Source organism: Kogia breviceps, chromosome X (assembly GCF_026419965.1).
Source record: "Kogia breviceps isolate mKogBre1 chromosome X, mKogBre1 haplotype 1, whole genome shotgun sequence".
Classification (NCBI taxonomy): domain Eukaryota; kingdom Metazoa; phylum Chordata; class Mammalia; order Artiodactyla; family Physeteridae; genus Kogia; species Kogia breviceps.
In genome coordinates, this window is record NC_081330.1 from 89,955,769 (window position 1) to 89,981,764 (window position 25,996).

At 48.5% G+C, this 25,996-nt stretch overlaps 2 protein-coding genes and 1 non-coding gene across 5 annotated transcripts; 2 read left to right on the forward strand and 1 right to left on the reverse strand.

Moving 5' to 3' along the window:
• The first annotated feature begins 1,618 nt into the window (after nt 1–1,618).
• Nucleotides 1,619–9,110, forward strand: LOC131748930 (melanoma-associated antigen D4). 3 transcript variants are annotated; one of them, XM_059051312.2, is made up of 13 exons: nt 1,619–1,768; nt 2,702–2,942; nt 3,188–3,994; nt 4,376–4,582; nt 4,688–4,751; nt 4,980–5,059; nt 5,451–5,542; nt 6,185–6,264; nt 6,349–6,391; nt 6,804–6,866; nt 7,879–7,993; nt 8,283–8,725; nt 8,905–9,110. In XM_059051312.2, the coding sequence occupies exons 2-12, from the start codon at nt 2,733–2,735 to the stop codon at nt 8,715–8,717; spliced, it is 2,196 nt and encodes a 731-aa protein (XP_058907295.1). In that variant the 5' UTR covers nt 1,619–1,768; nt 2,702–2,732; the 3' UTR covers nt 8,718–8,725; nt 8,905–9,110. The 3 variants fall into 3 exon arrangements, with proteins under 3 accessions (XP_058907295.1, XP_058907294.1, XP_058907293.1); XM_059051311.2 differs by having other exon boundaries at nt 1,622–1,768; nt 2,732–2,942; nt 8,283–8,713; XM_059051310.2 differs by having other exon boundaries at nt 1,680–1,768; nt 8,283–8,713.
• On the forward strand, nt 7,505–7,633 carry LOC131749086 (small nucleolar RNA SNORA11). Its single transcript, XR_009333196.1, has one exon. It is a non-coding gene; the product is annotated as a small nucleolar RNA SNORA11 (small nucleolar RNA).
• A 5,671-nt stretch (nt 9,111–14,781) lies between the features above and the next one.
• On the reverse strand, nt 14,782–16,460 carry LOC131748144 (coiled-coil domain-containing protein 125-like). Its single transcript, XM_067023245.1, is given in 4 exon segments — nt 14,782–14,988; nt 14,990–16,027; nt 16,148–16,198; nt 16,200–16,460. Coding segments are annotated over 4 exon segments (1,557 nt in total).
• Between the last annotated feature and the right edge of the window lie 9,536 nt (nt 16,461–25,996).

Consider the following 25,996-nt stretch of genomic DNA (forward strand, 5'->3'; position numbering starts at 1 on the left):
GGAAGGGCTGAGAGACACAAGCAGCTGACAGGGAAGGTTGCTATGCAACAGCTGAGGAAAGCCATCCAGACAGGCAGAATTGATGTTGGTCACTGGAGAGTAAAAGCTCTGGTCCTAGCAATAGCTTCCATTCAGACACAGGGCTGGACAGCCTGGAGAGGCTGATATAAAAACGAATATAAAAGTCCACTCTGATGAAGAGTCCACTATGGGTTTTTTTTTTAAAACAGAAAAAAAAAAAAAAGAAGTGCAATTTGAGATCGGAACATAGCATTTTCTCCAGTCATTCTGGAAGCGCAGCAGCATGTGTGTCCTTAGGTAGGACCCCAGTAAGTTCTCCTTTTGCTTCACATTTTGCATATTGAGAAACTGGGCTCAGAGATGTCCAGTGACCCAAGCGGGCTTTCACACAGCTAGCGACAGACTGGCCCAACACTCCGTCCCTGGAATTTGGAAGTCCAGTCCAGTTTCTATCCACAAGACCACAGCTGCCCCAGGCCCCAGCCACGGAAGGAACCAGGCCAAACATTTACTCTGAATCAGGGCTCGCCATGGCTCAGACACACAAGTGCCTGATTGTCCTGGCCGCTCCAGTAGGCACCAGGAAGGCCTCAGGGGCAGCGTGTTTGTGCCACTCACGGCGAAGAGGCCTGACAGTCGGAGCAGGGAGTGGGCCCCCAGGAGCAATTCTCACACCTGGATGGACCCACATAGAGCAGGCAAGGGGTAGGCCTGGGGCTCCTACCTGTTCCCCCTGGAATGCAGAGCGTGAGCTTAGGTCTCAGAGAACAGAAACCTGGCTTGTTGGGACAGATGTTGACAGGGCAGGAGAGGTGGGGTGGATCTGCTGCTCAAACTGAAGAAGGGAGGGTGCCTCAGTCCCCGGGGCCAGTGCTAGCGGAACATGGATTTTTGGAGTCAGCGAGACCCCGGCCCAAATTCTGCATTTTCAACTTACTGGCTCTGTGGCCTTGTCTAGTTCGTGCGATGTGTCTGTCTGTGCCTCAGCTTCCTGATCTGTAAAATGGGGATGCTGACATCCACCTCCCAGGGCTGCTGTGAGAGGAAGATAATGCCCCGCACAGCTCAGGCTGTGACGCACAAGCTGCATGAAGAGTGGCTGGGGAAGCAGATGTTCCCAGTGTGTCTGGGGGCCCTAGAGATGGATAGTGGAGGGGAGCACAAAGGGAACTGGTGTCCTCTCGCCAATTCCATTTCTCTTGTTGCAGTTGCAGACTGGGCTAGAGACCTCTGTATTGGTGACCTAGGGGTCACGCTGGGGAAGCAGGGCTCGGTGTATTCCAGATCACACTGGAGGAGCGTAGCGTAGAGGCAAGGGGGAGGGCAGGGCTGAGAAGCATTGTGCAAAAGTGGGGGGGACTGAGGGTATATATATGATGGATGGGTTGGAACCGCAGTACAGGGTGCGAGTGCCCGCGCCTGCGATCGGGGGCGCGGAGGCGGAGGCGGGGAACGGTGAGGGGAATCTGGCGGGAAGGAGAAAACGCCCCCCACCCCGCCCACCCACTGGCAGAATCGCATGCGCACAGGGGACCGGTTGGGAAAGGCTTTTGTTGGGAAAGCGGGCCGGCTGGAGGGGTCCGCGCATGCGCAGGCTGCCCAGCCGCGCGGCGGTGGAGCGGAGGGGGGGGGGTGCGCGGAGAAAAGGGGCGGGGTGGTCGGAGCTGCTGTGCTGGCAGCAGTAGGCGAGGGCGCGGCTGCGGGGTTCCTGGTGCTGAGGACGGACGCCATTGGAGCCCCAGGGAAGGTAAGGATCCAGCCCCAGACGGGACCAGGAGAGAGCGAGTGGAACGAGGGTACGCTGTGCCCTCCCCATCCCCAATCCCCCGCCCCCGGATTTGAACAAAGCCCAAGCACGCAGAACCTGAACCCCGTTAGACCCGCGGTCTAGATAGGAGCCGCCCCCCTCCACCGCCACCAGACGCAGGCTCCCCGATCCGAGCCCTACTTACACCGGAGCCCACCATCCGAACCCCTTTAACAGACCCGTGTGCTCTGTGCTGAGCTTCCTTAGAGCACAGGCCCCACCTCCACCCCAACCACTCTGAGATCAACCCAGTGGAACTGAACGTTTTGCCCCCTTCCTGGAGTTGCAGTCCTGGCCTCTGAGACCTCCAGCGCTCCAGTTCGAGCCTCACCTAGCCCGAAGACCCCCACGCCATCCACCTTGAGCGCTCCTGTATGAGCCCAACCTAGACCTGAATCAGCTGAATCCCCCCCACCGGCACTTAGAGGGTCCCTGGGATTCATTTTCCCAGAGCTAACAGCGGTCCCCGCTTGCCTCAGCCCTCTCATGTCATCTCCTCCCCACCGTTCTGGCCCCCTGCTCCAGGCATTAAATTCAGGCGCTTTATTATTTCTCCCTCTCTCAACGCATCTCCCGTGGGACTCTTTGGACCCAAGCCCGCCAGTGCACCCCCTGTTCAAATCCAGCCGCTGGGCCGGGGAGGCTGCCTGTCCTAAACTCCCCTTTCAGTGTAAGGTCTCCTCCGACCTCCTCTATCCTTCTCTTAGGGCTCTGTCTCTGAGGGAATCTACCCCAGCGGCCCTCACTTCCCCACCCACCCCGACCTTATACTGCCTAGTAACCTGATGATTGCAGCCCCCCACTTCCTGAGAGATCCGGCCTCCTGCTGGGTCCTGCCTCCTCCCCCTGAAGAGGCCTCCCCGTCCCTCTCAGGCTGAGCTCTCTTCTCCTTGGGACCCCCAGCATGGCTGAGGGAAGCTACCGCAAAGAATCTGAAGGGTACAACGTTGAAGACATGGACGAGGGTAGTGATGAAGTCGGGGAGGAAGACATGGTTGAAGGCAACGACTATGAAGAATTTGGTGCTTTTGGAGGCTACGGAGCCCTCACCAGCTTTGACATCCGTATCCTCAGAGCCTTTGGGAGCTTGGGTCCAGGCTTTCGCATCTTAGCGGTGAGGCCCCTTGTCGGCCACCTGGTAGCCCTGGGCCTTCCCTCCTGCGACGTCAGGGAGGATGGGAGGAGGGGGTGGGTGAAAGCTGGAATTGAATGGGGAAGGACTGCCCAGCTTCACCAAACCTTCCCTCTCCTGCTGGGAGAAGGGGGGTTTGGTAGGGTCTGGGGTCTGGTCGGGGGCTGGCCAGCACAGGGCGAGTGTGTACAGCTGTCTGCCTTGCTCTCCCCTCCCTGGTCTTGCAGAATGAGCCCTGGGAACTTGAAAACCCTATGCTGGCCAGGACTCTGCTGGAGGCATTTCGGATGGATCCAGAAACACTTGCCAACGAAGCCCGGGCCGCCTCCTCTAACCAAGCTGCTCGGGCCACTGCTGCTGCTGCCCGTGCCACCTACCATCAGGTGGTCGCTAACCACTCAGTGGCCACAGACCAGGGCTCAGGAGGCGATACCCAGCCCATGACATCCGCTGCCGAGGCTCAGGCAGCCACCCTTGAGACAAGCCTTGCTTCTCTGCACAGCTCCCAGATGCTAGTCAAGAGCGAGATGGCCGACCCCGGGGCTCCAGCAAGGTCCGCGCAGCCCCAGACATCCTCCCGGGCCCAGGAGGCTGCTGCCGAGGGCCCTAGTACGGCCTGTGCTTTCTCCCAGGCCCCACGTGCCAGTGAGATGGATGCCACCCGGCCCAAAACAGCCTTCCTGGGTCAGAACGATGTCTTTGATTTCACCCAGCCGGCAGGTGTCAGTGGCATGGCCTTCCCACGCCCCAAGAGACCCGCCCCGGCCCAAGAGGCTGCCGCAGAGGGCCCCAGTGCTGCCTCCGGGGGGCCCCAGGCAGCCTCTGCCGGGGAGGGGGCAGCCACCCGGCCAAAGACGACCAAGTCTGGGAAGGCTCTCGCCAAGACTCGGTGGGTGGAGCCTCAGAATGTTGTGGCAGCAGCTGCTGCCAAGGCCAAGATGGCCACGGGCATCCCTGAGCCTGAGGGTGCAGCTCCCACCTCTCAGCAGAGTGCAGAGCCCTGGGCCAGGATGGGAGGCAAGAGGACAAAGAAGGTGAGACCTCCCTGCTGTCTCCAACCCCCCTTGCTCCCCTGCTTTCTCTGCCCTCTCCTCTCTCTGCCTCCTCCTCTGCCTCCCTGCATCCCCTCCCCTCCCCTCCCCTCCCCTCCCCTCTCCTCCCCTCTTCTCTCAGCTTGTGCATGTTTCTCCAAGACAGGTTAACTAGCATGTTTTTACTCCACGTAGTCCCTACCCTCGGGCCTGGAGGGAGAAGCGGTTGGCTCAGTGCCTGGCACTTAGTAAGCACTCGGCACGTGTCATCCGCTGTTCCTACTACCCTTATCTCCAAGTACCTGCTCTGGTTAAGATGTGTGCCAGGTGCTTTTGCACGGGTAGCCTGGTAGCCCTGAGTCTCTCCTCTGTCTAATGGTACAGTCCAAGCACCTGGATGACGAATATGAGAGCAGCGAGGAGGAGAGAGAGCCTCCTGCGGTCCCACCGACCTGGAGGGCATCGCAGCCCCCACTGACGACTGTGCGGCCTCAGATGGCCCCTCGGCCCCCCATGGCCCTGAGGTCCCAGGTACCCTCAAGGCACGTACTGTGCTTGCCACCCCGCAATGTGACCCTTCTGCAAGAGAGGGTAAGAAGCCCACCCTTCCCCCATCTCGCTCCTCTCCTCCCTTGCGGGCCTGTTCTTTGAGGTCGCCCACGCCTTGGTCTCCCCGTGTGCTCCCTCCTTCTCCAGGCAAATAAGTTGGTGAAATATCTGATGATTAAAGACTACAAGAAGATCCCCATCAAGCGCTCAGGTGGGCAACCTGTGGCCCCTCCCTGAGCTCTGCCCTTCCCCCCTCCCACAACCCTGCCCTGTGGGCCTCCCATCAGATGCCCCCCCACACACATCAGGCCTGGCCGATGGCTCCATTTGCACGGTGTGGCGTCCTGAGTGTGCTTCCTTCAGCAGGGCTGACAGAAAGGCTGCATCTCTGTGGCCCCTGCTCAGCCTCGGTGCTTTGCCCACCCCTCCCCTCCTGCAGACATGCTGAAGGATGTCATCCGAGAATACGACGAACATTTCCCTGAGATAATTGAACGAGCAACGTACACTCTGGAAAAGGTGGGTGCGGGGCCGGGGGCAGCTCTGTGGAGCAGGAGCCGCAGGGAACCCTTGCCCCCTGCATCCCCCTCGAGGCCCAAGGGCAGGGCTGCGTGCTCTGGAAGGAAGCCCTCCCTGGCCTCTCCACCTGGGAGCTTCCTCTGCCTGCCTCCTTCCCTCCTTCTTGCCCTTCGTGCTCTCTGAGGGTCTGTGGTCTCCTGAGGTGGATCCCATTGTCTCAGCCAGTGTCAGTGCTCCCACAGGGCACTTCCTCTGTGGCCTCTCTTCCTCCTCCTCCCCCAGGGCTTGGGGCTCCCCGCCAAGGAAGAGTTCTAACGGGGAATTGAGTGACTGCCTGCAGGACACCCAGCATGGAGGCTTGATCTCACATTCTGTTTTCTCCCCCATGTAGAAGTTTGGGATCCACCTGAAGGAAATCGACAAGGAAGAACACCTCTACATTCTTGTCTGCACACAGGATTCGTCAGCCCGCCTCCTGGGAAAGTGAGAGAGCACAGGAGGGTGGTGGCCTTCCTTGGTGGTGCCTCCCCGCTCCTCTCAGAGAAATAGAAGAGTGGGGTTGGGGGGTGCCTAGCACGGCTCCCACCCAGAGTTAGCAGTGCTGAGCAGTTAAGGGCTGGCAGGGGCAGTAGCCTGGGCCGAGGATTTGCTGCTCTCCGGGTTTCGCCCCTGCCCACCCTTCCCCACCCCCATCTTCCTAGGAAAGCAAGCTTCTTGGTTGCCTCTCCCTGCTAAGGTCCTGGCCAGGCCTTGGCAAAGTGGGCCTCAGGAGGGGGACGGAGGTGTGGGGGTGCTCTCCAGTGGAGTTGTGCTCCCGACGCAATGCGCAAAGGGCAGGGAAGGTCTGGATGTGCCTCTGGACACAGGGCTGCCAATCGTTTGCTCCCTGCCTAACCCCATCCTCGGCAGAGCCCTGGGAGGAGGTGTTAGCATCCCCATTTGAGGGAGGAAGGGACTCAGTCTCAGGCCGAGGAATGAATTGCCTGGACCAGGTAGCGCGAGCCATACAGAGTGGGAGGAACTGCCCTGTAGCCCAGCAATCTGGGAGAGGCTAGTTGAGTGAGCCGGCTGTGGCCCCCCCGGGCAAATGGATGCTGGACAGGATCCCTCTTTCTACACCTTCAGGACCAAGGACACCCCCAGGCTGAGTCTCCTCTTGGTGATTCTGGGCGTCATCTTCATGAACGGCAACCGTGCCAGCGAGGGTGAGTGGCTGGGCCTGCAGCTGGGGGGTTGCCCGCCGTCTCACCTCCGTGTGCTAAACTCTTGTACCTCATCTCCCCTCGCAGCTGTCCTCTGGGAGGCACTACGCAAGATGGGACTGCGCCCCGGGTATGATTGGGGTCTCTCGGCTCCCACTCCTCAGTGTGTCCTTGGGCACAAGAGGCCCCGGGACTGCAGTGGCCTAGTGGTCTCTGCGGGGCGTGGCGTCCTGGACTAGGTAGAGTGCAAAGGGTCCCACCAGGGTGCGTGGGGAAACGGTCCTGAACTCTGAGCACCCCCTCTGCTCCGTGTGCCTTCTCTGTTCCCAGATGAGAACTAAGAGAAACCATCGGACCTGGGGGCTCCGTCAAACCCCTCCCTGGGGCATCGCTGACAAGTGGCCATCTGGCCTCTGCTGCTGGCCCAGGTGTCCATGGGGACACCCCACAGGCTGGGAAGCTCTCAGTCCTGCTGGGAGTGCTCCCACCCACCCCGGGCACTGCCACTGTCTCTAGTCATGCGTTCCTTTCCTTGCACTCAGGGTGAGGCACCCATTCCTGGGCGATCTGAGGAAACTCATTACAGAGGACTTTGTGAAGCAGAAGTGAGTATCGACTGAGTTCACTTTGCCTGCCACTCAGGCCTTCCTCGTTTGCTGCTCTGGCTGAGGAAGCCATTCCCCAGCCCATGACTTAACACCAGAGGGATGGGTGTCTGGTGTGAGTGTGGGGTGGGGGGGAATGTGAGTGTTGGGGGAAGGGCAATTCCATGGAGGCTTGGGGGAAGGGAGCACATGCTGACTGCGAGCCCCGGGTGGGGTGGTACAAGCCCCCATCACGTTCAGCACCTGCCCTCTAGGCAGTGTCCCTGGCTTTACATCTCAGGAGCCTGGGGCTCAGAGAGTGGAAGCCTGACATGGCCCCGCCTGGGATAAGGCCCATTTGGGCCTGGAGCCCAGCCCCGCTGACCTTCTAGCCCCGGCCCACCCCATCCTCGGTGCTTGGAGATCTCGTGTGCCCTCACACAGGCCCGTAAGCGTGTTCACCACGAATCCCCCCCCGTACCCCCCCCACACACACACAGAGAGAGAGAGAGAGAGAGAGAGAGAGAGAGAGAGAGAGAGAGGATGGTCGAGAGTATGCATGGAGTCCACTGCTCTTGGTTGACTGTTTCTTCCTGTACAGTCATTTTCTAGGCTGGACTGTCCAAGGGTTCAGCCAGGCCACGGACGAGCCCCATGGTGGGGTGTGCTCAGAGCAGGGGACCTGAAGAAATGGCTCCTCTGTTTACAACACACCCAACAGGAACCTGGGTTATTGTGACAAAGGGCACAAAACTCGTGGCCTTCCTACGAACAAGTACCCTACACGTGCCCCCTGCCCCTCCACATGGCTGCTGGGCAGGACCAGTGGCCTAAGGGTGTGACCACCTCAGTTTTGGGGCGGAAACCCCTGGGAGCGAGCGTGGGAGCGAGGCAAGGGCTGCGGAGCCAGGGCAGGCCTCCTGCGGCGGCCAAGCTGCAGCCTCGGGCCTGGGAAGGGGCCAGCTGGGAGCCACTGGTGCAGCAACAGATCTGCCTGGCTGGAAGCAGAAGTTTATCTTCCTCTCTCACGCAGGTACCTGGAATACAAGAAGATCCCCAATAGCAGCCCACCCGAGTATGAGTTCCTCTGGGGCCTGCGCGCCCGCCACGAGACCAGCAAGATGAGGGTGCTGAGATTCATCGCCCAGGTAAGGCAGAGCCTCTGTTCTGGCTGGAGTTTCCCATACCTCGCTGGTTCGCTGAGGCCCAGAAAGGTTCCTAAGTCACCGACACAAGTTCACAGACGTAGTGAGTGGATGGGGCAAAATCCCAGGTCTGGCACAGAATAATGAGAGCCCGATTCCAGTTGTGTGGGTTTCTATCATGATTTTGCAAAGCGCTCGGGGCGGGGGGGGGGGGGGAGGGTGCGTACGGCAGGAAGCAGGTGCTGAGCGAGGTGGGGTCGCTGTTCCGACGGCTGGTGTTCTTCCACCGCAGTATCAGAACCGAGACCCCCGGGAATGGAGGGCTCATTTCTTGGAGGCTGTGGATGATGCTTTCAAGACGATGGATGTGGATATGGCTGAGGAACATGCCAGGGCCCAGATGAGAGCCCAGATGAACATCGGGGAGGAAGCTCTGATTGGACGGTGGAGCTGGGACGACATACAGGTCGAACTCCTGACCTGGGATGAGGACGGAGATTTTGGCGACGCCTGGTCCAGGATCCCCTTCGCTTTCTGGGCCAGATACCATCAGTACATTCTGAATAGCAACCGTGCCAACAGGAGAGGCACCTGGAGGGCTGGCGTCAGCAGTGGCACCAATGGTGCGGCCAGCACCAGCATGCTCGATGGCCCCAGCACCAGCTCCACCATCCGGACCAGAAACGCCGCCAGAACCAGTGCCAGCTTCTTCTCCTGGATTCAGTAAGATCGGAGGTCATTAGATGAGGCTGTGAAGGATGGGGTGTGGAGGGACTGGGAGGAGTCAGGGGAAGGCCCGCGGTGTCCTGGGGGAACGAGGAGAGCCTGACAGGACACTCAGTTTGTCCTTGCTGTCCCTCACGGTTCACCTGTATTGACCCTTGTGCTCTGGCCTTTGTGTCTCCCGGTTCCAGGCAGCGCTGAGGAGCTGCAGCAGTCCCCTGCCGAGCCAGAGTGCCTCCTCTGCCCCCTCCCCGACAGAGCACTCTAGGCAGCTACTCCCCGTCCATGGAAGATGGCATGCCAGATGACGCGCTCTCTGCCCTTCCTGCTTTCCTGTGTGCTTTTTGTCGTGCTGTCGTGTTTTGGGTATCAGTGTTGCATTAAAGTTGCAAAATCAGTCGGACGTCTTCTCCTTCCCCTGGGCAGGTGTGGCTCTGAGTGGCCGGTGGTCAGGCCCTCTGGGACAGGCGGGGGCCGCCTCTCCCTAAAAGGCAGGGGGGTGTGGCCGGGTCAGGCACTGGGAGGCGCGGAGATGCCAGCTGAGTGTGGAGGCCAAGGGTTTCCAGGGGCTCCGGTCCATACAGCTTCATGATTGCCTGCACTGTGTGGCCCCGGTTAAATGCCAGTGGGGGTCCTCAGGAGAAGGGGTGGGGTGGAGGGCCGTGAGCTGGTGCCACCGCCCCTCCCACCAAGGGACGGGGTCCACAGACATCCCCTAGGACCCACCTCCACCCCATCTCTGGAGGCACTGTCCTGGAATCCTTCCCTCATCATCCACACCATTTCAGGACCTCAGGACCTCAGACCGAGTCTTAAGAACAATGAGGTAGGCCTCACAGTGACATTCTCGCCCCTCCAGCAGGTTAAAGGAGGAGCCATTACTGCCGCGAGAGCCGGTTTAGTGAAAGAAAGCTGCAGGCAGACCTGGACAGCCCATTGCCTGTGACCATGACCCGAGGCCCTTTGGGAGGCTCGGGGCTCTTCTCCATGGAAGCAGGGCTCTCCCGGCGCGGCCAAGGCCAGCCTAGGTCTCTGTGTCTTCAAGGGCTGCGGGGGCGGAGGCTAGAACTTTAATTCTCCAGGTGCGGGACTGTGAGGGCGGAGACACTTTGGAACCCTGGGAAGGACTCCGTAGCAGGAAGGGGCTGCCTGCGGCTTCTCTGGGTCCCCAGTGACGTCCACGGCTCGGAGGACAAGGCTCCAGGTTAAGAGGAACGAGAGAGTAGTGTAAGGACCCCAGCCCACCCAGCAACCCCAACCCCCGCTTGCCTCTTTGCCCCAAGAAGTGGTCCCGCTCCCTCAGCCAGACCCGGATCCTGACCCAGACCCAGCTACATCATTTGCCAGAGCCAGTGGAAGACAAAAACTCCGGTCACCTGGCTCAAAGTGTATTAACGATTGCAAGAGAGCAGCAGCAGAGCACTGAACCCCTAGTGCAGACCTGCTGAGGGACAGCCCGGGCCGCACCCCCAGCAAGCAGGCTCTGTATGGACCCCTCTCCCCTCGGAGACAGGCTTCACGCGGGTTTCTGCCTCATTTGTTGGTGCTTTGATTTCTGCCTCCCTGGCTGCTGGCTTGATGCCTGGCCTTGTGGACACTCTGTGATTCCGACAGAGATTCTGGCCCCTTCCAGGTGCAGGTTTCCAGGTTGACGGCCCGGGATTGGGGAACCCAGCCCTGGCATGATGAATGACACTGGAATGTTTCTGGCTCCCTTGCCCTGGGACCTCCCAGGACCCTGCTGTGCACGCAGCAGGCACCTACCTGCCTTGTCATGGACAAGGGTGGGGCACTCACCACAAGCCACAGGTATGAGCTGGAGCACTGTGTGCAGAGGGCACCTGAGATAAGGCAGCTCATCTAGAAAGGAGGAGAGAGCAGCCCTCAGAGACAGGGTGCTGGGGAAGGCACCACCTCCCCAGGCTTCCAGGCTTGCAGCACTCTCCCCTTCCACCCGCTTCCCCATGGTTGTCTTCACCTGGGCCCTGCTCCCCCACACTCTGCAGGGAGCAGGGTGGGGAGGGAGGAAGAGAGCAGAGAGGCGGCCTCAGGAGCAGGGAGGAAGGAGGGCCCCGGGGACCGTGGACAGACTCTGGGTCCCCCAGAAGCCGAGGATGGTCACCTCGGAGGCGGCCGACCTCCTCACCCACAGGGCAAACATGCGACCAAGGCAGGCCTCCCTCCCGGCCCCAACCTCAGCCCTTCCACGGGCTCCCCCACCACAAGGGCCCACAACAGTTCTCAGCAAGTGTTTTCTGAGGCCCTACTATGCACCAGGGCCTTGGCTGAGGGGTGCGTGCACCTTGGCAGCTCCCGCAGCTTTCTCCCCAGCCCAGGCCTGTGCCCTCTGACTCCTGGGACACTTGTTGATGGACAAGCATTCACCCGTTCACTTGTTTCCAGTTACTGACGATTATGTATAAAGTCATTCTGAATATTCGCATGCCACTACCCGTATGGCCTTGACGTCATGCCCCAGACAGCCCTGATGGGAGGTGATGATCAGGCCCATTCCATGGATGAGGGCACTGAGGCTCTGAGAGGGAGGACACTTGCCCCACGTCCCACAGCCAGGAAGGGGGCAGTGCTGGGACTCGAGCCCAGGACGCTTTGAGGCCCAGTGTGTGCTCTGCCCACTGCAGTCTGCTGCCACTGCCTTCGAGGGACTCACAGTGTCGTGGGGTGACACCCACCCCCAGCTCTCACTCCTCTCTGCAGACACCCACCCTCCCGACCACCCGGGCAACCCATACAGCTCCCCGTCTCCCTTCACTGAGCCAGCACCCCACTCTTCACGGCCTCCCTGCCCCTGAGGTTCATCGTGGGCTTTTAAGGCCTGCCACTGCCCACCCAGCCTCCTGACACATCCTCACTCCTGTGTCCTGGAGAGGCCAACGCTTCAGCATCCTCATCAGAAATGGACTCGCACACCTGAGGGTGACACAACAGTCCCTTTGCAGGCCCGCCGCCCTGGTGTGGGGTTCAGCAAATACATGCAATTTATTTGGAAACGGGTGACCTACCCACGGGTTACAAAGTTCAAGAAGAGAAGTGGCGTGTACACGCCCAATGACCACATGAAAGAAGAAAAGTATAAAGGCTGGATACTAAGAGTTGACGAGGGTGTGAAGCAAAGGAACTGCCCTACACTGTCCATAGAAGTCTTCATCTGCAGGAGGCCTCCGGAAAACAGGAGGGATTAGAGCATGTGCCTACTTCAGGCAGCCTTGGATGGAGGAGGCATCAGAGATCAGGTCTAGGGGAAAGTGAGCCTTCTGAAAGCAGGGAGGGAAGACGTGGGAAGATGTAGCTTCACTATGAGCAGCGCACTGCTTTTAGCCAGGAATCTGAGACAGCTGAGAGCCAGATAATCATGGGCCTTTCGGGAAGCCAGCAGCTACAAATTATCTTTAGCTTGTCTCTGAAGCTCTCTAGGACGCTGAGGCGTCCCAGCACCCAGAATCAGGACACAGAGGAGGAGCCCTGGGATCAGGCCACCCTCACAAATCTCCTCCTCTTGCTTCCTTTCCCAACACCGGGTGGGGGAGGGCTGAGGGGTGGGGGAAGGGCCCCAGGCACAAGGTTCAGAGGCAGGAGGGGAAAGGGCAAGGGCAGGAATCAATGCAGAAGGGCGTTCCCCATGTCCAACCTCAGCTGTAGCTTCACATTCTTGTCCGAAGCTCGCTTTGCCCTTCTGTGTGTGGGCGGGTTTCGGAGGCCTGCAGAGGCTGGCGAGACTCCCCTGCTTGCTGCCCACAAGGAGAACATTGCAGTGACTGATAAAGCCCTGAATATTTTCCTTATCAGAGGTCCACGTTTTGGGTGTTCACTCATTTGCAAACAGAGTGCCTCCAAATGAAACGAATAGTCAAGGTTTCTCTTTATCAGTTGTACTGGGGTTTCATTGGCCAACAAAAATGTATCCATTTAAGTGTACAGTTCCATGGACTTTGGCAAATGCTGCCATCCATGTAACCACCACCTCAGTCAAGAAAGAGAACATTTCCCATCACCTAATAAAGTTCCCTTGTGCCCCATCCCAGTGAATCCCTACCATCCACATCCAGCCTTAGGAAACCACTGATCTCCTCTCTACATTGCTTATAGGTTAGAATGCTGTTTACCAGAGCCCTGTTATACACATAAATACGCAATATGTAACCTTTTGTGTCTGCCTTTTCTTCCCTCTGCTTCAATGCTTTGGAAATTCATCCATGCTGTGGCACAAAACAGCAGACTAAAGTAAAATTGTTTCAATTCACAAGCTGATTGTCTCTGTTGAAATCACACAAATACACCAAAATCTCCTGGAACTGGTAGGTGAATTTACCCAGAGTGCAGGATACAAGATTACAGCACAAAAATCAATCATACTTCTCTATACTAGTAAAACAGCGCTGGAGAAATGAAACTTAAGAGAGGAATACCACGTACCACTCACAAATGAGGGCGATTCGTAGTTGTGAATCTAACAAATGACACGTAGTATTTGCATTCTGCACACTGCAAAACACTGAGGAAAGAAGTAAAAGAAGACCTAAATAAACGGAAGAACATACCACGATCGTGGATTGGAATATTGACCGTAGTAAAGATGTCAGTTCCCCTAAATTTATCTATAGATTTAATGCAGTTCCAGTAAAGAGCCCAGCAGCATGTTTTGTAGGTATAAAACAAGCTGATTCTAAAGCCTGTACAGAAAGTAAAAGAAACTAAAATGGCCAAAACAACTGTGTGACAAGAAGCATAAAATTGGAGTCACATTATCTCCTTTAAAACTTATAAAACTACCGTCAACAAAGGTCAGTGTGACAATGGTGAAGCAACAGACACACGATTAAATAAACCAGACGGAAGATTCCAGAAGTAGTTTCACAAAATATGGCCAATTCGTTCTGGACCAAGGTGCAAAAGCCATTGAATGAAGAAAGGACTGGCTTTTCAGCATGTGTGCGGGAGCAACTGGACGTCCATCTAAAAGTAAAAGAACCTCACACCTTATCCTAAAACCCACTATAAATGAATCTTAGATATAAACCAGGAACATGAAACTGTAAAACTTTTAGAAGGAAATAACACAAAATCTTCAACCTGGAGTTTGGCAAGGATGTTTCGGGTATGACACCCAAAAACACTTTTCCTCCATGAAAGGCATTGCTAAAGGGTTTGAAAAAACAAGTCCCAGGCTGGGAGAATGTATTTAAAAGTTACATATCCAACAAAGGTCTTGTATCCAGGATATATAAAGAACTGTCAAAAGTCAACAGGAAGAAAATAGTGGAAATAATATCTGAAGAGACAACTTCAATAAAAAGAATATATAGGTGGCCACTGAGCACATGAACAGATGTTCAACTTCCCTAGCTCTCAGGCAAATGCAAATGTAAACTAAGGTGAAATACCTGTCTTCCTATCTTAAAAATGCTAAAACGTAACAAAACCCAAAACAAAACAAGAAAGAAAGAAGCAAGCAAAGAAACAAACCAAGGAAACAACACCTGACAATACCAAAGGATATTGTTAAGGATGGGCAGCAACCGGATTTACCACAGGTTACTGATTGGAATGCAGAGTGGCACAGCCACTGTGGAAAGAGTTTTACTGCTTCTCATGAAGTTAAACTTACACTTAGCCACGTGACCAACAACTTCACCCCTGAAGTACTTCCCCTAGAGAAGTTTAAACGTGAGTTCACACAAAAACCTGCACACGAATGTTTATTACAACTGCTCTCTGTTCATAATCAACAAAACCATGCAACAACCCAAATGTCCTTCAACAAAGTGCCTTATTCCCATACAATTGAATACTATTCAGTGGTAGAAAGGAACGAACTACTGATACAGTCCACAACGTGGATGAAACTCAGTAACATTATGCTTAGTGATAGAGGCCAGTCTCAGGTTACTTTTTTATTTTTTCTTGTAGAGAACATTTATTTAAACTGCTTCCCCCAATTTAGAAATACCCGTAAAACACAACTTCTGAAGATGTAGCAACATTTACACGGTCCGTTTTCAAAGTCTCGATATAAACAGCTCTCAGTTGTAATTTCAACGGGTTTGTCTTCAGTACATGATATTTGATGGCAAAGAATAGGATCTTTTAAGAGTTCTTGTGTAGTTTTGATCTGTTTGAAAGTGCTGAATTGAACAAATGCAGCCCACAGAATTAAAAATTTGAACACTTGAATGTACGGGATCAGGTAAAACAGGGAATTCTGAAGTTTTCTGCCAGGGGATTTTTAATGGAGAATTGTCTTTCATAGGATTTTTTTTCTTTATTCTCTTTTGAGGTGGTGCCTCTGTCTTCCAAAGCCCGAGCAAGCATGTAACTAACTTTTCTTTGATGAGCCAAAGCTTCTTCTTTATCATTTAACAAATCTATTAGCATCTTAAAGACTTCCTGAGGATCATGCTGGTCATCAGTACTCTTAGAACTGTTTCCAAAGGGAGCCATGCCCAACAGTTTCTGCCCTAAGGTCTTCTTACTCCTTTGTGACGGTAACCCATCATCTTTAAGGTGCTTCCAATTTGTCCCTTTTGTTGCTTTCTTACACATTTTACCCATTTGTCTCAATCTTAGTGCCTGGTCATTTTTCCTCATTAATTGTTGCTCAAATGCAATTCTGAATGCATCTGCCATTATGTAGGCTTCTTCTTTACTCTTCTGCACAAGTTCCAACTCCTGTTTGACCTGAAGGAGCATTTTCCGAGTAGATGCTGCCAGTCTGGCACAGGTACAGGGGCTCCCGCTGGGACTGTGACAAAGGCAGGCTCCCAGGACTGCAAGCTCAAGACCTGAAACCTCCATAAAGCCACTTGTGTCCTGGCACGTGTTTCCCTGAGCCATCTTCTGTTGTTTGATATCAAGCATGGCGAGGGCCTCCAAATACGGTTGATTCAAAATTGTACTTTCAGTCTTGAGCATTTTAATTTCTTCTGTTTTCAGTTTCAAAGTTTCTTTGAGGACTGCATTTTCACAGTTTAGCCTGTCATATTTTTGGGTCCAAGATTCCTCTATATTTTTAAATCTATTGAGATCAAATTCCATTTCCCACTGCAAGGCGTTTATTTCCTTCTCCAAGGATCTCTTTTGTTCCACAGTTTTTTGAAGCACTGCCTGGGTATGACTTGTGGCTTTGCCAAATATTGCATTGCTTTGAGGAATTCTCAATGCTTCCTCTTTACCTTCAAGTTGTCTTTGAGATGCCTCAAGTTCCGTTTTCAAAATTTCTACCTCCTCTAAAGTTTCGTGAAGACGTTGCCTTAATTCCACATTTGACAACTCTGAATTAGAATCTGAATTTAATTTCTTTCCAAGGAGAATCACTAGAAGTCTCCAGTAACTTCAACTGTTCTCTCCTTAATGGGATCGATCAAGTGAGACATTAATCTGGGCTTCCCAGGAACTTCATTTACATTGCAGTTTCACAGTACTACTTTGTGGGCCGTGATAGGGAATCTGGGGTCCTTCCGGGTAGGTAGGTATCACGCAAGCTCTTACGCTTGGAATACTGAAAAACGGCACTGTTTCTTTCTTCCCCATTTCTTGAAAATGGGGGAGGACTAAAGGTCTTTCCATGTGATCTTTTTCTAAATGTAAATAAATGTGAAACTTGCACTTCATAAATGCCACCGGGCCTTCTTCTGAAGCCATACCCTAAATCGCCTTCTGCCATGTCATCGTTCTCTGCTTCCCAGGTCTTCCCCTCTGCCCCACTCTGTGGCCTCGCCTCCCTGCTCATCAGCCACGTGCCTTCTTTACCGCAGGGATAAACAAGTTATCGGGAGAGTTCCCCAGTGGCCTAGTGGTTAGGCTTCCAGACTTTCACTGCCGGGACTCGGGTTCAATCCCTGGTCGGGAAACAAATACTTTATCAGGATTTCCCCAGTTTCTCTACTGATGTCCTTTTTCTATTCTAGGATCCAATCCAGGATACCACATTGTATTTAGTGCGCTGTAGTTTTAAGGCTCATACTTAGCAGAAAAATATAGAAAAAATAATAATAAAGGAGGAGATGAGAGAGGTAGAAAGAGTCTTTCAAATCTATTCCTTATTTCTACAATATGAGACGAGGCCATTCAACTAGCAAGAGGGGAAGGAGCCAGTTCACCAGCTTGTACATAACCTGCCGAGTTTCTCAAATTTGCACAGCCCCGCCCGGGGGTCTGGCCCCGGACCCTCTCCACTGTCCTTGGCGGGTGAGGAACAGAGAGCAGGGCGACGAGAGCTGTACGCCAGCCGCCTCGCGCCGCCCCCGTCCCTCCGCCCCCTTAGCGCGCTCACCCGAGGCTCCAAGCCGCGAGGTTACTTTTTAAATGGCTCCATGTGTAGGATGGTCTCGAAAAGACAAAACTAGCGTGAGTGAGAGCAAATTGGTGGTGCCGTAGTTAGGCATGGAGGTAGAGCATGACTACAAATGGATAGCACTGGGGACTTCTTGGGGGTTGCAGAAATGTTCTGAATACTGATTGTTATGGTGGTTACAAGAAACTATACAAGTTAAGTGTTGAAATTCCTAGAAGGGGATGTCCAGAAGAAGTCTATGTCACTGAACATTAATTTAAAAATAAAATAAAATAAATAATGATGCAATAGCCTTTTTCAGTCAAACAAACAACAAACAAAAGTATTAGAATTGTCCACCAGAGGCCTGTACAATAGAAAATACTGAATGCATTTCTTTAGGATGAATGAAAACCATGCCAAATTTATGCCCAGATGAACACAAAGGAACAAATACCTACAGAAATGGTTAAATATGTGGTGGGGGGGAGGGTTTCTAAAAGATTCCTTTCTTTAGAAGTTAACTGAATGTTTTCAAGACCAATAACGATGTGTTATCGGGGATATAATATATGTATAAATAAACTGTATGGAAACAAAAGCAAATAGATGGGATTATTAAAATAAAGGCATACATGTGTGTAAGGAATCTTATTCTTTGAAGATGAAAGGCCCGAAGTGAGAGAGTGGCATGGACTTATATATACTGCCAAATGTAAAATAGATAGCGAGTGGGAAGCAGCCACATAGCACAGAGAGAGCAGCTCGGATGCTTTGCGACCACCTAGAAGGGGGAATAGGGAGGTTGGGAGGGAGTCACAAAAGGGAGAAGATATGGGAATATGTGTATACGTATAGCTGATTCACTCTGTTATAAAGCAGAAAACAACACACCATTGTAAAGCAATTATACTCCAATAAAGATGTTTAAATAAATAAATAAATACATTTAAATATGTATAGTATACTCTTCTACAGGAACCACTTAAATATAAAACAAAAGGAATAAGTAATAAATGTGTAGATTAAAATGGAATGCTGAAAACTACATCAAGCAATACATAAGATGGCAAGGGAATAGGGTGAAAGAAAAAATGAAAAAGCAAATCAAGGAATTAAGGAAAGACAGGGAGGAAGGAAATGAAGAAGGAAGGAAGGAAGGAAGGAATGAAGAAAGGAAGAAAGAAAGAAAGAAAGAAAGAAAGAAAGAAAGAAAGAAAGAAAAAGGAAGGAAGGAAGAAAGAAAGAAAGAAAGAAAGAAAGAAAGAAAGAAAGAAAGAAAGAAAGAAAGAAAGAAAGAAAGAAAAGAAGGATAGAAAGAAATCTACTTGACATAAGATGGTGGATTTAAAGCCAATACTATTTCTACTTAAACTAAATGTAAATATTCTAAATCCTACAAATAAATGGGTGAGATTTCTAGATAGAATTGGTGCAGGATTCCATAGTATGTATAGAGACATAGACAGGTTCAATGAAAAAGACATGCCATGTGAAGATGAATTGTAAGAAAAAAGAGAAGGTATAATAACAGATAAGGTGGATTTTAGGATCAGGAGTATTAACTAGTGATAAACAAGCATATTTAATAATGAAAAAATGGGCTAATTGCTCAGAAAAGCACAACACTCCTCAATGCACTGGATTTAATTTAACTGAAGGTTAAATTACATAGAGGGAAAACTGACTGAACTTAAAAAGAGAACTGAACGTAAAAGAGATATAGATAGACAAATATATTTAATAGTTGGAAATTTCAAACATTTTTTCTGAGATTTTGGCATAGTAAATTGACAGAAGGCCAATAAAGATAAAGAGAACTTTAATAACATTATCAACTAATTAGACCTAATTATAGTACATTCCACTCAATAGCAGTAGAATACATATCCTCTGTTTTACTCCCATCTGTATGACAGACTCCAGGTCTATCCACCTCATTACAAATAACTCAGTTTCATTTCTTTTTATGGCTGAGTAATATTCCATTGTATATATGTGCCACATCTTCTTTATCCATTCATCTGTCAATGGACACTTAGGTTGCTTCCATGTCCTGGCTATTGTAAATAGAGCTGCAATGAACATTTTGGTACATGACTCTTCTTGAATTATGGTTTTCTCAGGGTATATGCCCAGTAGTGGGATTGTGGGGTAGTATGGTAGTTCTATTTGTAGTTTTTAAAGGAACCTCCATACTGCAGCCGCATAGCACAGGGAGATCAGCTCGGTGCTTTGTGACCACCTAGAGGGGTGGGATCGAGAGGGTTGGAGGGAGGGAGACGCAAGAGGGAAGAGATCTGGGAACATATGTATATGTATAACTGATTCACCTTGTTGTAAAGCAGAAACTAACACACCATTGTAAAACAGTTATACTCCAATAAAGATGTTAAAAAAATAAAAAATAAAAAGAATACACATCCTCTTCAAAGGCACATGGGACATGCAGCAAGAAAGAGCCTCTCTTGGCATTATAAAACAATACTCCGTCAATGAAGAAGGATTGAAGTCATGTAGAGGATGACCTCTGGGCCCAATGGAATAAAACAAGAAATCCATAGCAAGAAGATTTCTAGAGAATCCCAAACTTTGAAATTTAACAAGGATTTCACGATAACACACGGTCAATGAACAGGCACTAGGGAAATATGAAAGTATGTTGAACTAAAGGGAAATGTAAACACAACATATCAACTTTTGTGTGATTAAGCTAAAGCATTGCTTAGAGAGAAATTCTCACTTTGCGTGATTATATTCGGAAAGAAGAAAGGGCTCACATCAATGAACTACAAAACTAAGATGCTACCAAAAGAAGTAAAAATTAATCTGAGAGGAGGTAGAAAGAAGGAAACAATAAAGGTATCAATGAAATGGAAACCAAAGAAATAATAGAGAAAATACAATGAAGTCAATAGCTGGTTCACTCCAAAGATTTATACAATTTATAAACTCAATGTAGACTAATCTAGAAAAGAAGTATTGATAGCTAAGACACAAGTGGCCTGTATCAGGAGTAATAGAGGAAATATGACTTTAGAGTGTAAAAAATGCTAAAACGACAGTCAGGGAATAATATTAAAAACTTTATTTTAAAAATTGACAACATAGAAAAAAATGAGCAAATTGGTAGAAAGACACAGCCTATCAAAACACACTCAAGAAAACAGAGACTACTCGAGTAGCCTTATATCTCTTAAAGAAATAGAATTTTTGGCTAAAAATCTTCCCACAAAGGAAGCTCCAGGCACAGTTTTGGCCTCACTGGTGTGTTCTACAGAATATTTCAGGAAGAAATAGTGCCAAGTTTGTACAATTCTGCCAGAACGAGAAAGAGGAAGGAGTACTTCCCAGTTCACTCTCTGAAGCTATTGTCCTTAGATCAAACTATCCTTATACCAAAACCAGACCAAGACATTGCAAGAAAATATACCTGCAAACCAATATCCCTCAAGAACATAGACACAAAAATTGGTAACCAAAGGCTAGCAAAACGAACGCAACAATACATAAAAGAAAAATTTTATGACCAAATAGGGTTACTCTCAAAATGTAAGTTCTCTTGAACATTTGGAAATCAATACATGAAGTTAATCATATTAATAGACTACAAAAGAGAGCCATACCATCACCTCAAAGGATGCACGTCCTAGGCGGAACTATGGCACCCAAATGTATTTACGTATTCATCTCTGTAGCCTGTGAGTATGTTACCCTACCTGGCAGAAAATACTTTGTGCAGATGTGATGAAGTTGAGGACCTTGAGATGTGGAGATTACCCTGGATGATCTGGGTGGGCCAATGGAATCACAAGGGTCCTTATTTATAAGGAGGTGGCAGTAAAACGAGAGTGAAGAGTAGGACATGTGATGTCAGAAGCAGAGGTCAGAGAAGAGAGAGTTTGGAAGATGCCATGCTGCTGCCTTTGGACATGGAGAAAGGGGCAGGATCCAAGGAGTAGAGGTGGCCTGTAACATAGGAAAGGCAAGGAACAGATTCTTCCCTAGTAGCCTCAGAGGAACATAACACTGTAGACACATTGACTTTGGCCCTGTAAAACCCATTTCAGATTTCTGACCTCCAGAACTCTAAGATAACAAACTTGTGTTGTATCAAGCCACTGAAGCATGTGGTAATTTGTTAGAGCTGCAAGAGGATACTAATCTAATTCGGAAAAAGCATTTAACAGACTTGTAACACCTAGGTGGTTTGCGACCACCTAGAGGGTTGGGATAAGGAGGGTGGGAGGGAGGGAGACGCAAGAGGGAAGAGATGTGGGAACAAATGTATATGCATAACTTATTCACTTTGTTGTAAAGCAGAAACTAACACACCATTGTAAAGCAATTATACTCCAATAAATATGTTAAAAAAAAAAGTTCTCTGGAAACCAGGAATAGGAGAGACTCCTCAACCTGATAAAGGTCACCTAAAACATACTTCACAGTTAAAAGGTGAAAGCTTTCCTCTTAAGATCTCTCACCACTCCTGATCAGCCCTGGACTGGAAGTCTTCACCAGGGCATTAAGGCAAGATTTTAAAGTATACAAAGTGGAAAGGAAGGAGTAAAACTGTCTTTATTCATAGATGAAATAAGCCATCTACATGGACAATCTTCAAGTATCTTTTTAAAAAATTACTAGAACTACTACTGGTGAGATAAGCAAGGTTGCAGGATATGAGGTTGGTAAAGAAAAGTCAGTTACAGTTATCTATTGTGAAAACAAGCAATTAGAATTTTAAACAAAAATGTCATTCATAATTCATGCAAAACATGAACGACTTACAGGTGAATTTAAGAAAATGTGAGTGAAGTTGTAAAATGATACACAGTAGGAATTTCCTAGAGAAATTCACAACCAAGTAAATGAAAGGAGAGATGGATCATGTGTTTGGATTTTAAGGCTCAGATATGTGAAGAAGTAAAGTGTCCCACAGTTGATCTGTTGATGCACAGCACTTCGAATGACTAGAAAGCAACAAGATACTTCTACAACATTTACTGACATACAAAGGATTGGAATAGCCCAAACAACACAGAAAGAGAATCACATATTTGGAATTCTCACATTGCCTAACTTTGTACATTACTACAAAGGTACAGTCATCAAGATAGTGTGGTACTAGCAAAAGGATAGACGTATAAACAGATAGAAAATGAATAGAAAGTCCAGAAAGAGACGTACACATGCAAGGGCAATGGCTTTTCAACAATGGTGCTAATGTAATCCATTGGGGCAAAACACGCTTTCAACAAATATTGAAGAAGCATTGAGTATGCATATGGAAAAATGTGACTTTCACATTACTTCACATGACATACAAATATAAGCCAAAATAGATTATATCCATACATGTAAAGAGGAAAATTATAAAACTTGCTCACGAAAAACCTATGTCAGTTAGTTAGGCAAAGACTTCTTAGAACACAAAAAGCATGAACAGTAAAAGAAAAGATCAGAAAACTATAAAAAAAATTTTAATGCAAATGAGAAATTTTGCTCCTTGGAAGATCCTGTTAAGAAAATAAAAACAGCCACAGAGAAAAAGAACACATTTGTAATACAGAATTTACTCGCACATCTGAATATATAAACATCTCTTACAACTCAATAACGGGCACCCATAACTTGTTTGTAAAATGGGCAAAATATTTGAACAGTCATTACCCTAAATAAGATACATGAAAGGCAAGTAAACACATATAAAGTTGCTCAAACTCATTAGTCCACAGGGGGATAAAATTTGAACCCAAATGAGATGGCACACCACAACTACTAGAATGAATACAATTCATATGGCTGAGTATGGCAAGGGCTGGTGAGGTGGAGCGACTACAGATTTCAGACGTGTGGGCACAAAGATTAGGTACTTCCATAAAAGTTTGGCAGCTTCTTATCAAGGTACGCATACGACTACCGCGTAATCTAGTCATTCCAATCCTAGGTATTGAACCCAGAGAAATAAGAGCACATGCCCACACCAAACTTGTACATGGATCTTGGTAGCAGCTTTATTCATAATGTCCCCAAACTGAAAACATCCTAAATGTCCATCAATTGGTGACTGGATTATCAAACTGTGGCATATTCCTACAAAGGGTCAAAAGGAACAAACCACCAACATACACAATGCCTAGGAAAATCAAAAGAATTAAGTGGAAGACCAGAAACAGAACACTGCATACCTTCTGATTCATTTGATACACAATTCATGAGAAGTCAAAACTAAAATGAGACAAGGAAGGTTGTTGATTGCCCAGGGCTACAAGTGGGATGAGGAGAATGACTGCAGAGGCACATGGGGAACTTTGTGGGACACTGGAAATGTTCTCTCCCTTGATATTGGTGGTGGTTACACAGACGTTCCAATTTGTCAAAACTCATCAAAGTGTACACTCAAATGAATATAGTTTATTGAGTGTAAATTGTGTCTCAACAAAACCAAGAAATAAATGGAGCATATAAAAAGCAAAATATCTGAAAGCAAGAAATGAATGGATACATTCTCAACAGGTAAGACATGGTAAAGAGAATCGGTGTGCTAGGTAAAAATATACAGGATAAAATATAGAGAGAAAAAAGGATGGGAAATACAGAATAGGTAGTAAGAGATATAGTGGATGCAGAGGCTAACATAGGCCTGCTATTTTAATTGGAGTTCCATGAAGACGTGACAGAGAGAAAAGGTTCTAGGCCACAGTTGAACAGATAGGGACCATGGTGTTTCCAAAACTGACAAATAACATGTCCCTTCGAGGCTCAAGAAATACTAAGGAGCCGAAGCAGGATAACTCTAAAGTAAACATCTCTTACATTTGTGTAGTCAAACTGCTGAAAATAGAACAAGGAGAACATCACAAAAACAACCAGGGAAAATCAAGCCATGGTCTTCAAAAGAGGACGATGAGACTGACAGTTGACTTTCAACATAGTCAAGGAAGGAAGCCAGAAGTATGTAGAATGATACATTCAAAGTGCTGAAAGAACAGAATGGCCAATGTAGAGCTCTATAACCAGGAAAAAGATCCTTCGACATGAAGGTGAAATAAAGATACTTTCAAACAACCAAGAGGGTGAATGTTTCATATTCTTACCATATGATCCAGCCATCATGCTCCCTGAGATTTACCCAAATTTGCTGAAAATTTTTGTCCATGCAAAACCTGCACACAAATGTTCATAATTGCTAAAACTTGGAATCAATCATACAGCATGGTGGCCACAGTTAATAATAATGAATTGTATAATTGAAATTTGCTGAGAGAATAGATATCAAGTGTTCTCACCATGAGAAAAGGGCAACCACGTGAAGGGATGGATATGTTAATTAGTGTGATTGTGGTAGTCACTTCACCATGTATATTTGTGTCCAATCATCTCACTGTACCTCCTAAATATCTACGATTTTTATCTTAATAAAGCTGAAGAAAACAAAAGATGCCTGGCAACAGGTGAATGGGAAAACCGTGGTACATCCATACAATGCAATATTTTCACTAATTAAGGTAAATGAGCGATCAAGCCACAAACAGACATTTAGGAACCTAAAACGTGCATTGCTACATGAAAAAAGCCAATCTGCAAAGGCAACCTTCTCTATAGTTCCAAGTGGACAAGATCCTGGGAAAGGCAAAAGTATGGAGACAGTACAAAGGTCGCCAGGATTCCAGGGGAGTGAAGGAAAGAGGAATAGGTGGAAGCATAAGGCAATTATAGGACAGTAAGACTATTTTGTATGTGACAGTAATGAAGGACACATGTCCTTTTACGTTTGTCAACAGTACAACACAAAGAGTAAGAGTTGACCCGAATGCAAGCTATGGGCTTTAGTTAATAATTTTCAATTGTAACTCATGGACCACAATAACGCCAGATGTAAAGGACAGGGGAAACCAAGAGCAGGGTGCAGGTGGCGGGGAGAAGGGGTACGTGGCAACTCTTGTATTTTCCGATCAATTTTACTGTAAGCATGGACTTGAAGTCCCAGACTTTTAGTGCATATGGCAGACCAGGTGTAAAATGAGAGTGTTATTGACGGTGGGGAAAGGGGGAGATGTTACTGAAAGCTTTGGACTACATTGCAATCAAAGTTAATAAAGAATGTATATTATTTTAAAAAATTTTACTATAAGCATACATCTGCTCTAAAAATAAACTCTATTTAAGTTAGAAAGGGAAAACGTTTTCCAAGCACATCCACACTAAAGGAGGTACCTAAGTGTGTTCTTTAAGAACAGAAACAATGACCTCTGATCAAACGTAAAGACATGGAAGTAATGAAGAGTGACATACAAGATAAACATGTGGATATATTTAAATGATATTGGTCTTATAAAATGATACTAAAAATAATAATGTCTCTTGAGGTTAAAACTGTATGTGTTTCTGTGTTTCTATCTACGAGGGATAGGGATTAAAATTCATGACAGCAACAATATTAAAGTAAGGAGTGGGTAAATATAGACCACGTGTTCTAACGTACTTACATTTTCTGTGATGAGGTAAAGGGGTCAATTTATTTTAGACTTTGAGAAGTTAAGAATGCAAGTTGTAGTCTCCAAATAACCACTAAAAGAATAGTAACAGAGTGGATAACTATCAAGGTGATAGAGGTAGGAAATAGAAAAAAAATTAAATTAATCAAAAAGAAGAGAGCAAAACTGAGAGATAAATGAACATAGAGAAACAGGAATAATAGAAAATAGTAAGATGGTAGATATAAAGCTAAGTATATCAATAATCACATTAAAGGTAAATATTCCAATCAAAAACAGCAACAACACAAAGATTAGCAAGCTGATTCAAGGAGGAGGAGGAGGAGGAAGAGGAGAAGTAGGAGGCAGAAGAAGAAAAAGAAGGCAATATATGCTTATGGTATATGCTGCTTCAAATATAAGTATACAGAAAAGTTAACATTACAAACTGGTAAAATATGTACCTGAAAAGTACTAATCAAAACAAGTTGGTGTACCTCTTTTTATATCAGAAAC